The sequence below is a fragment of the Vicugna pacos genome, chromosome X, assembly GCF_048564905.1.
Source record: "Vicugna pacos chromosome X, VicPac4, whole genome shotgun sequence".
Lineage (NCBI taxonomy): Eukaryota > Metazoa > Chordata > Mammalia > Artiodactyla > Camelidae > Vicugna > Vicugna pacos.
The window spans coordinates 83,404,604-83,418,058 of record NC_133023.1 but is presented as its reverse complement, the minus strand read 5'-3'; the positions used below and the strand labels follow the sequence as shown (position 1 = coordinate 83,418,058).

Here is a 13,455-nt window from a genome sequence, read left to right as displayed (position 1 = left end):
TATAAATCAGGATTTGCCCAGAAGAGGCCAGGAAGGCAGGCAAGCCTGTGGATGTGGAGTTTTAAGGGAGGCTAGCAGTGAGTGAGCAGGGCAGATGAAAAGCCCTGCTTGATTCTGAGTCCACCCCACTGTGTGGACCTGCCTGTAAGCCCCAACGTGACTTGGACCATTCTGATTTTTCTTTGATAAAAATTGGCTGATCCTAGGCTAAGCCAGTTCCTCACTTGGAGACCTTGGATAGCAGGCTTTTGCTTCTGTGGCCTGTAGAGAAACTGAGTCTCTTAGGTAATAACTAGGAAAATGCAGGTCCAATCCCACCAAGACACCAACACATTTTAAATGCAGTTACTTCCCCAAGAGGGGAATCAGGGACCACTGGGCCCTTGTTATTGATAGTCTCTGGCTTATTTTCGTTCTTTCCTGTCTGTTTCACTGAGGTAAGGAGAGTGCCGTGTCCTCGCCATGAAGGCTGCAGGAAGAGGGAGACATGGGAGGCTGCACTGATGTACTGGGCAGTGGCAGCCGTGAGGAAGAGAGGAAAGAAAAATGGGCCTCCTCTGGAGGCTTCATCAGAGACCTAAAAAAGCAGAGGATGGGAATGGGGAGATGGCTTGGACTCAAGCCCATTGCCCTGAGGTTAAGTTAGCAGCAGAAATGCCACGGAACAGGGGTTTGCAGAATGTTTGTACGAGCAGTCACTAGCTCCCTGGAAACCTGGCACTGCTCAGGCGCAGTGTTCTTTGCTGTTGTTACCCACCCACAAACACTTCAAGGCACCCCCTCAAACATAATTCCTCACCTGCATCTTTCTCTTCACAGTGTCAAAGGGGAAGGAGAGTGTCTGGGTCACGGCAGCAGCCAGGCAGACATTGGCAAAGTTCTGGAAGAGAGAGAATCGATCTCGGGGTCCATTCCAGATTTTCTCCAGATTCATGTAAACTAGAAGGGAGCCAGCAGAGAAAGGGACAGCACCTGAAAAACAACACCAGGGAGAGGTTGTGATGTCTCGGGAGACACTGGCTTGAGAACATAAATGCCTGTGGGGAACCCAGGGAAAGTAAATAGGGCCATCTCTGGGCTTGTTAAAATCATTCCAGCCGAAGCAGCAGGAGCTTTCTTGGGTGAGGACGACATGCTGTATTTTGATAGGGGTTGTGTCATTGGTCAAAATGCATCAAATGGTTCCCTAAAGGTTTGTGTAGTCTATGTAAATTTTACTTTTAAAAGAGCCATAAAGAAATATTGAACTCTAGTTAATGATATGCATGTTGAAGGGTTGAGGGGCAAAGTGTATTGATGTTTGCAACTTACATGGAAATTACTAAAAAATATATGAGTGATGAGTGGCCAGAGATGGATAGCTGTGATATAGAGCAAAACATTAACTGAAGGATATGGTATATGGTGGGTATATGGATGTTTTCAATTCTTTTAACTTTTCTGGGTATTTGAAGTTTAAAAACGTAAGAGTGTTGAAGAAAAAAAAATCATTCATTAAAAAAAAGTTAGTGGGCATCACTTAACCAAGTTTAGGAGGCTAGGAGGGACTCATCTCTAGCTGAGAAGAAACATTCTTAAAAACTGAAAAGTGAGACAGTAGTGGTGAGGGGGGTTACTTGACCTGGCCTCTAGGAATGATGTGGCCATAACAGGGTCCAGTGGGCACCCTGCACTGTGTGGCAGCCTCATCTTTCTCAGGGAAGATGGTGAGCAGGTAGGGCAAGAGTTGGCACTTAGAAACTTCCAGAAACTTTGGGAGCAATCTCAAGTTTACACAGGGACTAAATTTCTCCCTCAAAATGAGATTTAAAAGAGGGGCTAACACTAGTGGGGTTGCTCATCTTTAGAAAGATGTAATACTTATTTAATAAACACATTAAAAATGATGCACCAACTCTGTATCTTCCTTCATTCGGAAAACGTGTGTAGTAACCTATAATGAAAAAGAATATGAAAATATATGTATGTATATGTATGACTGAAATATTATGCTGTACACCATAAATTGACACATTATAACTGACTATACTTCAATTAAAAAAAAAAGAAAAAAAGAAAACAGATGTGGAGCTTATGCTATGTGATGGGCCCTATGCCAGGTGCCAGGAAGACAAAGAAGGTAAGTAGGCTAATTCCTGGAGGTGCTTACCATCTAGTGGAAGAGACAGACAGCTGATATGTGCCATAACAGGAGGGCTGTACAAAGTGCTCTAGGTACACAAGGATCAGCGGGATGAATTTTGCCTGGGGGAACCAGGAAGGATGTCACAGAAGACAGAACTTTTCAACTGGGTCTTGAGGAACGAGTAGGAGTTCATCAGATATCGAGAGAGCAGGCAGAGAGAACAGCATGTACAAAGAGAGTGGTATTTCCAAGAAATGCAAGTATTTCTGTATGGCTAAAGCAGGAGTGCAAGTAGAGGCGTGGCAGGAGATTGGGTAGGAGAGGCTGGCCAAGGCCAGGTCTGAAGGATCTAGTTTGCCATAAGGAATCTGGGCTTTTCCCTGTAGTTCATAGGAGTCAATGAAGGCTTTTAAGGAGGGAAGGGGCAAGAGGGTGGTGAAATGATCAACTTGCACTTAGAAAGATCACCACACCCTGGCAGCAGGGCACAGGGTGGACTTGGGCAGAGAGACCCAAGACTGGGACCAGGTAGGAGCCTCTAGTAAGTGTCTGTAGGAAGGATGATGATGAGAGTGTCACTTGGGGCAGAGAAGATGGGGATGGAGAAGGGGGCAGACTTGAGAGTTAAAAGAGGTGAAACTGACAGCACTTGGCAGCTGAAGCGGAGAAGAGGAGTCAAGTTGAGGCGACTCTAGGTTTCTTCAGGTTTGGGCCACTGAGTGAAAGAAAGGTGGTTTGGTTCTTTAGGGAACAAATGAGGGGAGCAGGTGTGCCACTAATGAAGACATCAGGTTTAGCCTTGACTTTGATGTGCCAAGGGAGCGTCAGGTGAGGGTGTCCAATAGCAGGCATTTGTACTGCCATTGGGAATTAGTAGTAGTCAGTGGTTAAGAGAGAGGGCTCTGGGGTTATATTGCTAGGTTCTTCCACTTTCTATCTATGTGACCTTGGGCAAGTTACTTAGCGTCCCTAAGCATCTATTTCATCTGTAAAGTGAGGTTTAAATGAGAAACTGTATGCAGAGCATTTAGCACAGTGCCTGGCACATAGTAAACACCAATAGATGTTAGTCATTGTTATTATAGAGAGGAGATTGGGAGTCATTAGAGTATAATGATGCTTGTTCAACCCACTAGCTTAGATGAGGCCTCCTAGGGAGGGTACGGAGTGTGAGAAGAAAGCTAAGGAAGGAGCTGGGGGAACAGCGACATGTAGGGGGCTGGTGGCGTCAGATGAGCCAGACAAGAAAGAGCTGCAGAGAGGTGGGAGAGACATCTAGGAGACAGTGGAGTCCTAGATGCCAAATTTCCAGAATAAAGGGTGATCAATCTCATCAAATGCTGCAACAAAGGTCAGATAAAAGGTGAAAGTGTACTGGGTTGGCAACGGGGGTCCCAGTGACCTGGCAAAATTTCCAAAGATCACAGAAGCTACAGTTGCTGCCCTGGTTGTGCTCATACATGCATGGCTGCACATTGAGACTCCTTCCTCAGTAAGATGGGGAGTGGGTGGGATTGTCTTCCCATCAATTTATGCTGAGCCATCTCCACTCTGTCCTACCCACCTCCCAGGGATGTTTACCAGGCCAATGTTAGGAGTAGGGTGTATGGCTCTGGAATAGAATGAAGCTAATTGACTCTATATGGATTGAATCCATATGACCTTGGACTCAGTTAAATGGATTTAACTGGTTACAAATGTCTATAATACATTCATATATATCCCTTGAAGTCAGTAAAATGGATTTAATTGGTTACCAACAAAGGTATACAATCCATTCGTATATATCAAAGAACATATATCACAGCCTTTTCTTGGACAAGGTGAAAAGTTCCATCTTACCTAAAACAGTAAGGGAAACCCCTCGATAAAAGGCCAGGAAGCCTTCCTGTTGATAAATAGTAGAAAAAGCATGGAAGATTCCCCTGTAAGATGGTTCCAGCATGTTCTGCACAATTAACCGGGTTTTGATGAGGTCGGTAGGATATGTCACAATGGTGGAAACCATGCCTGCGAGACTCCCAGCCATGATGGAGTGCCACTGGGAAATATGGCCCAGGTCATCCGTGAACAGCACGACAAACCTGGGAGAAAACAGGGAGAGAAGCCCAAGGGAATCAGCTATGGATTGTGCTAGAGTACTCTATGCTACTTATTTAAATTTTTTTAAAATTTAGGTATAGCTGATTTATTCTACACTACTTACTGCAACATTTTCCAGCATTTGGAAATCCTTTACAAAGTGAAAATTACTATACTAATATATTAGGATTAGTGAATAACATGTTCAGTTCTACTATATTTATGTAATTCTTGTCAGCTCTAAGGAGGAGATTCTTAACCCTCTTATTTGTACCTACCCTAAGTCCTTCCCACTTCATCTTAAGCATTTCCCCCTGTTATCTGTGTAACTTGTCATTCCTGGCTTGCCTGTGGGGTGTAAAGGAACAGATGTACTTGGTAAATGCTGTACTGGAATGCCCTCCTTTGATTCTGTTGAAACTGAAATGAAATTGCTTGAAATGGTGAATTTGAGCATCCCCAGTTATTGAGTTTTTAAAATATATTGGTTTAATAATTACACAAGATGATATGCCACCCCACCCAGTGTCAGGAAAATGACAAATAGAAATAACAAGATACCATTTCTCACCCAGCAGACTGGGAAAGATTAAAAGGTCTGATAATAACAAGCGATGGTGAGAAAGTGTGGAAACAGGAACTCCCACTCACTGCTGGTAGAAGTGTAAATTGGTAGGTCACTGAAGTATCTAGTACAGTTGCAAGAATGCCTACTTTGACCCCAGTGATTCCATTTCTAGGTGCATATCCTAGAGCAACTTTTGCACATGTACATATGAAGACACATACTTCATTGTGTGTGTTGTTTGTAAGTAAAATCAAACAATCTAACTGTCCATTGGGAAGGGAATTGATAAATTGTATCCACACAATGGATACTACAGTTAAAATGAATGAGCTTTAGAACTACACATTAACATGGATAAGTTATAAAAAGCATAAAGTTGAGTAAAAAAAGCAAGCTGCAGAGTGACCTTTAGTGTATGGTAACTATGTCACGTTGTCGCTCTATATCCACAGGTTTCAGGACCCTTCACAGATACCAAAATCTGTGGATGCTCAAGTCCCTCATATAAAATGGTGTAGTATTTGCCCTCTAGTATATTTTAAATCATCTCTAGATTACTTATAATACCTAATACAGTGTAAATGCTATGTAAATAGTTGTGGAGCATGGCATATTCAAGTTTTGCTTTTTGGAACTTCCTGGAATTTTTTCCCAAATATTTTTGATCTGTGATTGGTTGACTCCATGGATGCAGAAGCTGAAGATACAGAGGGCTGACTATATTTAAATTAAGAAACACATCCACAAAACCATATCTTAGAGTAATCATGGATAGCTATAGATACACATGAAAAATTATAAAACAGACCTCCAGGAAGGTGGAGAGTGGATGGGACTGGGGATGAGAATGAAGAGGACTTCAGCTTTATCTCTAGTATTTTATTTCTTGTGTTAAAAAGAGATACTTGAAGTATCTTTTAAACTAAATATATTTCATGTTGTCAGTTCTGCATGGTGGGTTGAGTGTTTGCTAGACTATTCTTTGTGTTTTTCTGCAGTTTCATAATTTAGTAAAAAGTGGCTTTGGGTGGACTTTTCTAAATGCAAAACAGAAAGTCACTCTGTTATAATCTCTCTTTTTGGAAGCAGTGCATTCCCAGTCATGAGGGCCCACCTCAGCAGGAATCGTAAGGGCACTTGTACACGGTGCACGTTCCCTGGCCAGAAAGCAAAGGAATTTTGCTTATTCTTGCTGATGAAGACAAAATACAAAAGGGCTTGGAAACCATGAAAAATAATGTTTTCTGTCAGAGTGAGGGAGGAGGAGAGGGAGAGCAAGGATTTGAATAAAAGGAAAGTGAACAGAGCTAGGCTAAAATAAAGGCATTGTATCTTTTTGAAAAAAATGAGAGCATCCCAGTTCTTTGGCTTTCAAAGCTCCAGTGAAAAGGTGTATTTCCTGCTTTTTCAGTTTGGCCCAGGCCAGGGCCCCCTGCCTGATAAATAAGATGTGTGGCTGTTCGGGTGACATCACTGAAGGGGATCTGGGACAGCTCCTTTGCTCTCAAGTCAACCCTCATTGATTAAAAACATCTCCTTCAAGCTATAGGAAAGTCTTGACTTCATTTTGTCAACTGACCTTGACTGCGCCAGCTGAAACAGTCATTTGAGATGACCAGCTACCTTTTAAAGATGCAGGTAACTAAGCTAGCATTCACCAATGGGCCATCTGCCTCAGTTTCAGTGCCTGCACCCTTCCCTGCTTCTCCCTCTGCTCTCCCCTGGCCAGTCAAGAGGAACCTTAGCAGGGGGAGGGGAGACGAAGTAGAAATGCTTGTCTGGAGGGCTGGTCTGCAGCAAGCTGGAACAACCTAGAAGAAGGAGGAGTTTGAATGCCAAAAGAAACACTGTTCATTCTTATCACCTCACCCTTATTCCCCACCCCACTCGCCACTTCCAGGACACTAATGAATTCATTACCCAGTCACTGAACATCCATAACGTGCCAGACACTGTGCTCATATACAGCATCGATCATAAGAGGGTTCAGCAGTCCTGCCAAAGAGATGACTAATAGGGGCAACAGGAGGGGAATTAGGCCCTTGGTTCACTGAATGACATAAATTGGGAAGAGGAACCCTGTCTTCTATCAGTTTGTTTGATAAAGTAGGGTCTTACTATCCAATACACAAAATTAAAAAGAAAAACCAAAGAAAGTCCTTTCTTTTCAGACTCTTACTATCTGATAGAGACCAGGACTACACATCGTTCCTCCTATAATCAGAGTCAAGGCAGGCAACCCTGATAGGCCATCAATGATGTCATCCTGGTCCCTGCATCTTAAGCTCTTGTCTGATTGGCTGGGGCAGCAGTGTTCCCCTTTCTGCTCTTCCTCCCACTCCCACACGCGCACAGAAGCTTCTTCCAGCGAGACTGGATAAGCTGATGAACAGCAGTAACCCCTTCCTTTCAGGCACACGGATATTACACACACCCTGGTTACATGTACTTAGAACTGTCAACACTTCAACCTAACACAGGTTAACAGCCAAACACAAGCTCATGAGTCCATTGCACAATAAGGAAATGGTGTTGGTTATGAACAGTTTCAGAGTTTCAGCAACCCAAACCAATGTTTTTACAGCTAGACAAACAGTCGTGGCATAACGTTGGGTGAGGGTTTACTGTGTGATTTCTTTGAAAGCCATCCACTGTGTTAGGTTTTATTTGTATAGTACAAGGACCTAGTTCCTAATAGACTCTACTGAGTGGATCCTTTTAGTTGGAAATCCAAGTAAGGAGACACTTCAGCATCACAGTGCTGGGCAGAGCCCTGGACTAAGGAGCAAGAAGACCTGGTTTCAAGCTCTAGCTCTGCCATTAATTGTGTTTGTGGACAAATCACTGAACCGCTCCATTCCCTGAACATTCTGGATGTTTCTGCTTTGTTCAAATCCATAATCATAGGCTGTACTATTACCCTCAAAAAACTGTTTTGCAAATTCATGGTCAGGAGGGTAGAGATTAGTCAGTATAATGATGGACCAAAGGTATTGTCTTTACGTAGGAAGGATGGCACCATGATTAATCAATCACTTTGCTGTCCATCACTGAAATATTTCCTTTTTAGTTTCCAGAAACTAATCTTGCAGAAAAAAATTAGCAGACCTAGCCTGGGTAATTATCCATTCTTTCTCTCCCACACATCTCATCTTCTCCATTCCCACTGTCACCAGCCTATTTCAGGTGCCCTCAGCCACCACATGGGCTAGTGCAGCAGGTTCCTAACTGGTCCTGCCACCCCTAGTCTTCCTCCTCTCTAGTCATCCTCGCCTGCTACCAGGTGACAGTAATCCCTGTTGAACTGCTTTAATCACAGCATTCCTCCCATCAATCCCCCCCCACAGCTACCTTTGCATTCCAAGTAAAGTCCAAACTCCTTAATCTGGCCCTCCAAGATCTCATTCCAACCTGCTCTTCTGGCTGTATTTCCCATTATAGCCAGAGACACACCTTATGCTCCAGTCGGGCTGCATGCCTTCCCACCTCTGTGCCTTTGCTCTTGGCATTACTGGCAGTATCTTTCTCCCCATCTTTGCCTGAAAACTCCTACTCATTCTCCCAAGCCCAAACTCAGATGGTTTTTCTCTGCTGTGAAGTCTTCACATCTCCTCTTCCTCCCTCATCAGAAGTGTGAATTTCTATAGGACTTTATCCTTGGCAGTCACATGCTACGAACATAGAATGGTCTTATTCCATTGCTCTGTAAGCTCTGGGGCACAGGGACCATGCCCCTTTCATCCTTGCATTGTCTCAAGCATCATGCACACAGTGGGCACTTAATGAGTGCAGAGAGAAAGGCAGCATGATGTAACAGGGCATGGGAATTGGAGTCAGAAGGCCAGGTGGTGGGGCTGAGCTCTGTTACTGATGAGTGGTGTGGCCAATCTGAGCCCCACTCTGCATCTGTAAAATGGGCATAATACTTCCTGCCTTGTGGACCTTACAGGGCAGGAGGCAAGAGTTGTAAAATCCAACGATACACACACACATAAAATGGTAACTAGGTGGAGGTGGATATGTTAATTAGCTCGATTGTGGTGATCATTTCACAATGTACATATATCAAAACATCAAGCTGTATACAATTTTTCTGTGTCAATGGTATCTCAATAAAGCTGTTAAAAAGCCAATGATATGCAGTCAGCTCACCGTATACGTGGGCTCTACAACTAACTGTGGATTGAAAATATTCAGGGAAAAAATCGCAGAAAGTTCCAAAAAGCAAAACTTGAATTTGCTGCATATCAGCAAATATTTACATAGTATTTACAACTATTTACATAGTATTTACATTGCATTAGGTGGTATAAGCAATCTAGAGATGATTTGAAGTATGTAGGAGGATGTGCGTAGGTTATATGCAAATACTACTCCATTTTATATAACAGATTTGAGCATCTGTGGATTTTGGGGTGTGTGTGGGGGGTTGTCCTGGAAGCAATCCCCTCCGCAGATACTGAGGGATGACTGTATATATTCTAGATGGTGAGCAGCAAAACCACAATACTTAAACCAACCTTTGAAGTTTTGCCTCCCTCCTCTTGGTACACATTCCAAAGGAAGATTTCCATACTACTTTGTGGAGAATGGAGTGAAGTGGGGAGAAACTGAATCATTAAAACTCAGAGGAGAACTGTTTACAGACTGCAGGCCAGATGCTGCTGAGGGCAACGGGGCTGGGGGGGAAAGAGCTCTATTCCGAGGCATAAGTGAAATGAGCGCCAGCCTCAAAGACCTAGTAGTGATAAGGAAGATTCCCTACGGCTTGTCAGCTGCCAGGTGAGACTTCCACTTCTGACCTCCCAGAGCCAAAGGCAAAATCCTTTGACAGTCAGCCTCCAAGGCTGACCTGTGTGGTCAAGACTGTGTGCTGTTTCTCTAATTCCCAACCAAGGCCATCTTTGAAGTTGGCACCGTGCCCACCCAATGAGGAACACAGAAACCGTCCTGCCCCGCCCCCGCCAAATATAGAAACATCCCCTCTCCCTGAAATTACATCACTACCATTTCATTCTTTTAGTCTTTGTTTCTAGTTAAAATGCAAAGATCTCTGAGCTCTGAGGAAGCTTTAAAGCTCATCCTGCATTACATATTTAGATATTTTCCTAAGAGGCAGCTGTTGTGGGAGAAGATGTTAAAAGCCCAAAAGGAGGCCAGTGGGCAGCGAGTGGGGCTGTTTGGAGTTTGGGGAGGGGAAGCTGCAGCCTGTTGGGCCCTAAAGGCCAGCTTCTGGCGTGGGGTGCAGAACTCCGTGGCCTTTTTGTTGCCATGGATTGGGCTCTCTGCCCCTAGCGAGCACTTTTTTCCGGGGGCTTTGATCACACGGACACACTTCCATACACGCACCTTCAAAAGGATCTCTGTTCTAAGCCAGCCAAGGCAAAATTTCCAAGTTGGTAGACGGTGGGAAGGGTTAGGAGCCATCTCTCCGGCGATCTCTTCACTCCTTCCCCCAAATCTCCTTTGGCTCCCCTTCCACCTCCTCCCACCCGGTCAGCCTCTGTGCGCCAGAGCTGCGCCCCCACAGAACTGTACCCGGCGGGGCAGGAATCCTAAGAGAACGTAAAAGACCTGGGGACTGAGCTTTGGGGGTCATAGATGTCGCCGTCTGGCCAGACGGGCCCAAGGGGCTCCTACGCGATCCGGAAGCGGGCCGTGGCGCACCGCCCGACCCCGATCCCGGGCACCTCGGCGGCGTCGGGTCGCGGGACCCCCAGCGGAACCCCCGCGGCACCCCGGCGGCGGCCTCCCGGGCCCTGGGCCCCGCCCACGCTGCCCGCGCCGCCCTCGCGGCCCGCGCCCGGCTCTTACTTGCGGTAGGCGGCCAGCTGCACGGCGCTGCAGGGGAAGAGGCGCAGGCAGGCCACCGCGTTCCCCTTCCACAGCGCTCGGGGCCCCTCGGTCCGCCACACGCGGAGCCCCGCTGCCCACGGCCCCCGGGCGCGGCCGCGCACGACGCCGACCTGGGCCAGCACGGTGGCGAGCTCCAGCGGCGCGGTGAGGCTGAGGCTGAGCGACCCCGCCAGCCCCGCGCACAGCAGCCGTTGGCTGCCCGTCAGCCGGCCGTCTCGCCGCCAAGTCGCCATCGCGCCCCGCCGGCCCGAGCCCCCGCCGGCCCGCAGATCGCGTGGCTCGGGCCTGGGGCTCCCGGGTTCCCGGCGCAGGGGGCGGGCCAGGCCCCGCCCGGCGTGGGGCGGACCCGCGGCCCGGACGGGAAGCCGGGTCCGCGCCCGGGCCGAGCCTGCCTGAGGCTCGGGAGGGGCTGAGGAGGCCGGGCCTGGAGGTGAGGCTGGCCCGGGGCTGAGGCCGCTCCGGTTTAATGTCTGCTCTTTGGCCGGCCCGTTTCTGTTTGCCGCTGAGAGTCCCCGTGTTCTCTCCAGGCCTAGCCCGCTCGACCTCTTGTGTCCTGAGTATTCAGCGTCACCCCGCTCCCCTCTCCCGCCTTGTTTTCCTCCTTTCTCCCTTTCCACATTCCACCTCGCCCCCTTTCTCCCCTCGCCTCTGTTCTCGTCCCTCCAACCTGTTTTCTTCCCTGAGAAAGAGCCTTATAGATTTCCCAGTGCAGAAGGAAAAAACCTTCTATAACATACACACGGTATCAAGTATTAGGCTTTTCATACATTATCTCATTTAATCCTCAAAACAGCCCTTAGTAGGTGTGCCTCATTTATTGCTGTCAGTTGGAGAGGCTGTGGAGGCTAGAGCCTGGCCTCCAACCTGCGTTAGAATCTTAGCTCTGCAGTTTAGCAGTTGTGAGACCTTGGGGAAGTCACTCAACCTCTCTGTGCCTCAGTTGCTTCATCTATAGTTTCTTCCTCTACGGGTTGTAAATGATATAGGTAAGTGTATAGATGTGTTAGCTATGATTAGATGCTATTTTATAGAAGAGGAAACCAAGACAGAGAGATTGATTTGCTCTAGGTGACACAGCTGCAGTCAGGATTCAAATCTATGTCTGGTTTTGTGCCAACCTCCACTATCAGCTATGCTGTACGTCCACTGCCACTGCAGAGTGTAACTCGAGTAGGGACATATTCAGTGGTTCTGTTAGCTAAGAGGACAACAAAGGCAAAGAAGGGCTAGGAGTGACTTGGCCAGAGTTTAAGAATGGTTTTGATAAGTTGAAAAAGTTCCAAATTTCTTCCTGTTTTCACTTTTTAAAAAGCCATATCAATAATAATAATGAAAAGGCAGTCCAGCAGTCTGTTAGTGTAAGACATCCCAGGTACACAGTTGCTTTTAGGTTTATACAGTTATTTTCTACATTTACTAATAGACATGATGATAAAAGAATCTCTTCTAAAAGGCGTTGCAGGGTTTAGACAGAGAGGACCTGTTCTAGTTACAGAAGCCTTGCTCGGCTCTCAGCCACTGGGGATGCTTATATTTCTTGTTTTGTGAATTCTCCTGTCTTGCTTAAGCTAATTTCACAGCTGTGGGAGGTTGGAGAAAGTAGGTTTATGACTCTGAGGACCAGAGGACACTGGCTTTTAAGAGGGTTGGAATTGGAATTTGGAGACTACAGTAAGGGAAACTTCAGGTGCCAGCTGTGTTCTAAAGCACTCTGTTGGACCACAGGACCAGATTCTAAAGCTCCATCCAGGAGCTCTGCCCTGGGAATGGAACAGTTGATATAATAACTATATTGTATGGAGATTGGCTCCATTGGTTTTGTTTTGTTTTAAGGCAACTTGTGTGAGAGATTCAGCTGCACCCACCTTGAGAACAGAGTATATCCTTTGCTTTTTTAGCACTGCCATCCTTTTTTTTTTTTTCCCAGCACGAATAAGATGTTTAAGTGAGCCACAGGCAAGACAAACCATTTTGGTCTTCATAGCTGGGGACCAGGAGAGATCGTGAGTTGATGGTCTATTTTAACCTCTAAAGTAAAAGTGTACAATTTTTCACAACAGGTACACACACGTACATCAAACAGTAAAATGAGTCGCAGCAAAATTTTGATTTGCTGCCTTTTGTCTTTTCATGATAATGTGCTAACATAACAAGGTGTGTTAATATTTTACTCAGCTACAGTCTCATTCATTTGCTAAGCACTGGCAACATTATGTAGATTGATCTTAAACATAAATCAGTCCCCGAGGGTGTCCTGTATTTGGATTGTGACTTGTAGAATCAAGATAACCTCCTTGCCTCTTTTTCACACTTGTTGAAGAGTCTGTGATGAACATAGTAAGTTAAGGATCTCCAACTTTGGGAAAGGCACATAATGTGAAATCGGGATACTGTGTTAAAAATAAATGTGTGATAACTAAAAAAGAAAAAAAAAAGGGAAACAGGCAGTAATAAAATAATAAAATAATCTTACAAGTAGTATTCTAACATGAGGAGAAAGGGTGGCTGGCTGATTCAAGCCAGTAGGCAGCCTCCTGTCCCCCTAGTCAGGCCCTGGGGGGTGCCAACAGTTTTTGATTCTCCAATTCTCATTTTTTTGTTTCTCGTCTCACTGAGTGAAATCTTCTCTCAGCTCATTATCTTAGTTTAACTTGCTGATGTTTCTTTTGTTTTTTTACTGAAGTATAGTCGATTTACAATGTTGTGTTTATTTCTGGTGTACTACATAGTGATTCACTTATACATTTATACATACACCTATTCCTTTTCATATTCACCCCCAGTTTATCCCTTTCCACCACCTTACTGATGTTTCTAAGATTAT

General features: G+C 45.6%; 1 protein-coding gene across 2 annotated transcripts in view; it reads right to left on the bottom strand.

The window, feature by feature from the left end:
* SLC25A43 (solute carrier family 25 member 43) overlaps positions 1-10,960 on the bottom strand; it is a 34,822-nt gene extending 23,862 nt beyond the window's left edge. For both annotated transcript variants that reach the window (XM_072955781.1, XM_072955782.1), the window contains exons 1-3: positions 10,590-10,960; positions 3,968-4,209; positions 800-972 (exon numbers count right to left, since the gene is read on the bottom strand). In XM_072955781.1, the coding sequence (XP_072811882.1) occupies positions 800-972; positions 3,968-4,209; positions 10,590-10,864 (690 nt within the window). In that variant the 5' untranslated portion in view covers positions 10,865-10,960. The remainder of the gene's footprint in view (positions 1-799; positions 973-3,967; positions 4,210-10,589) is intronic.
* Positions 10,961-13,455: the final 2,495 nt, after the last annotated feature.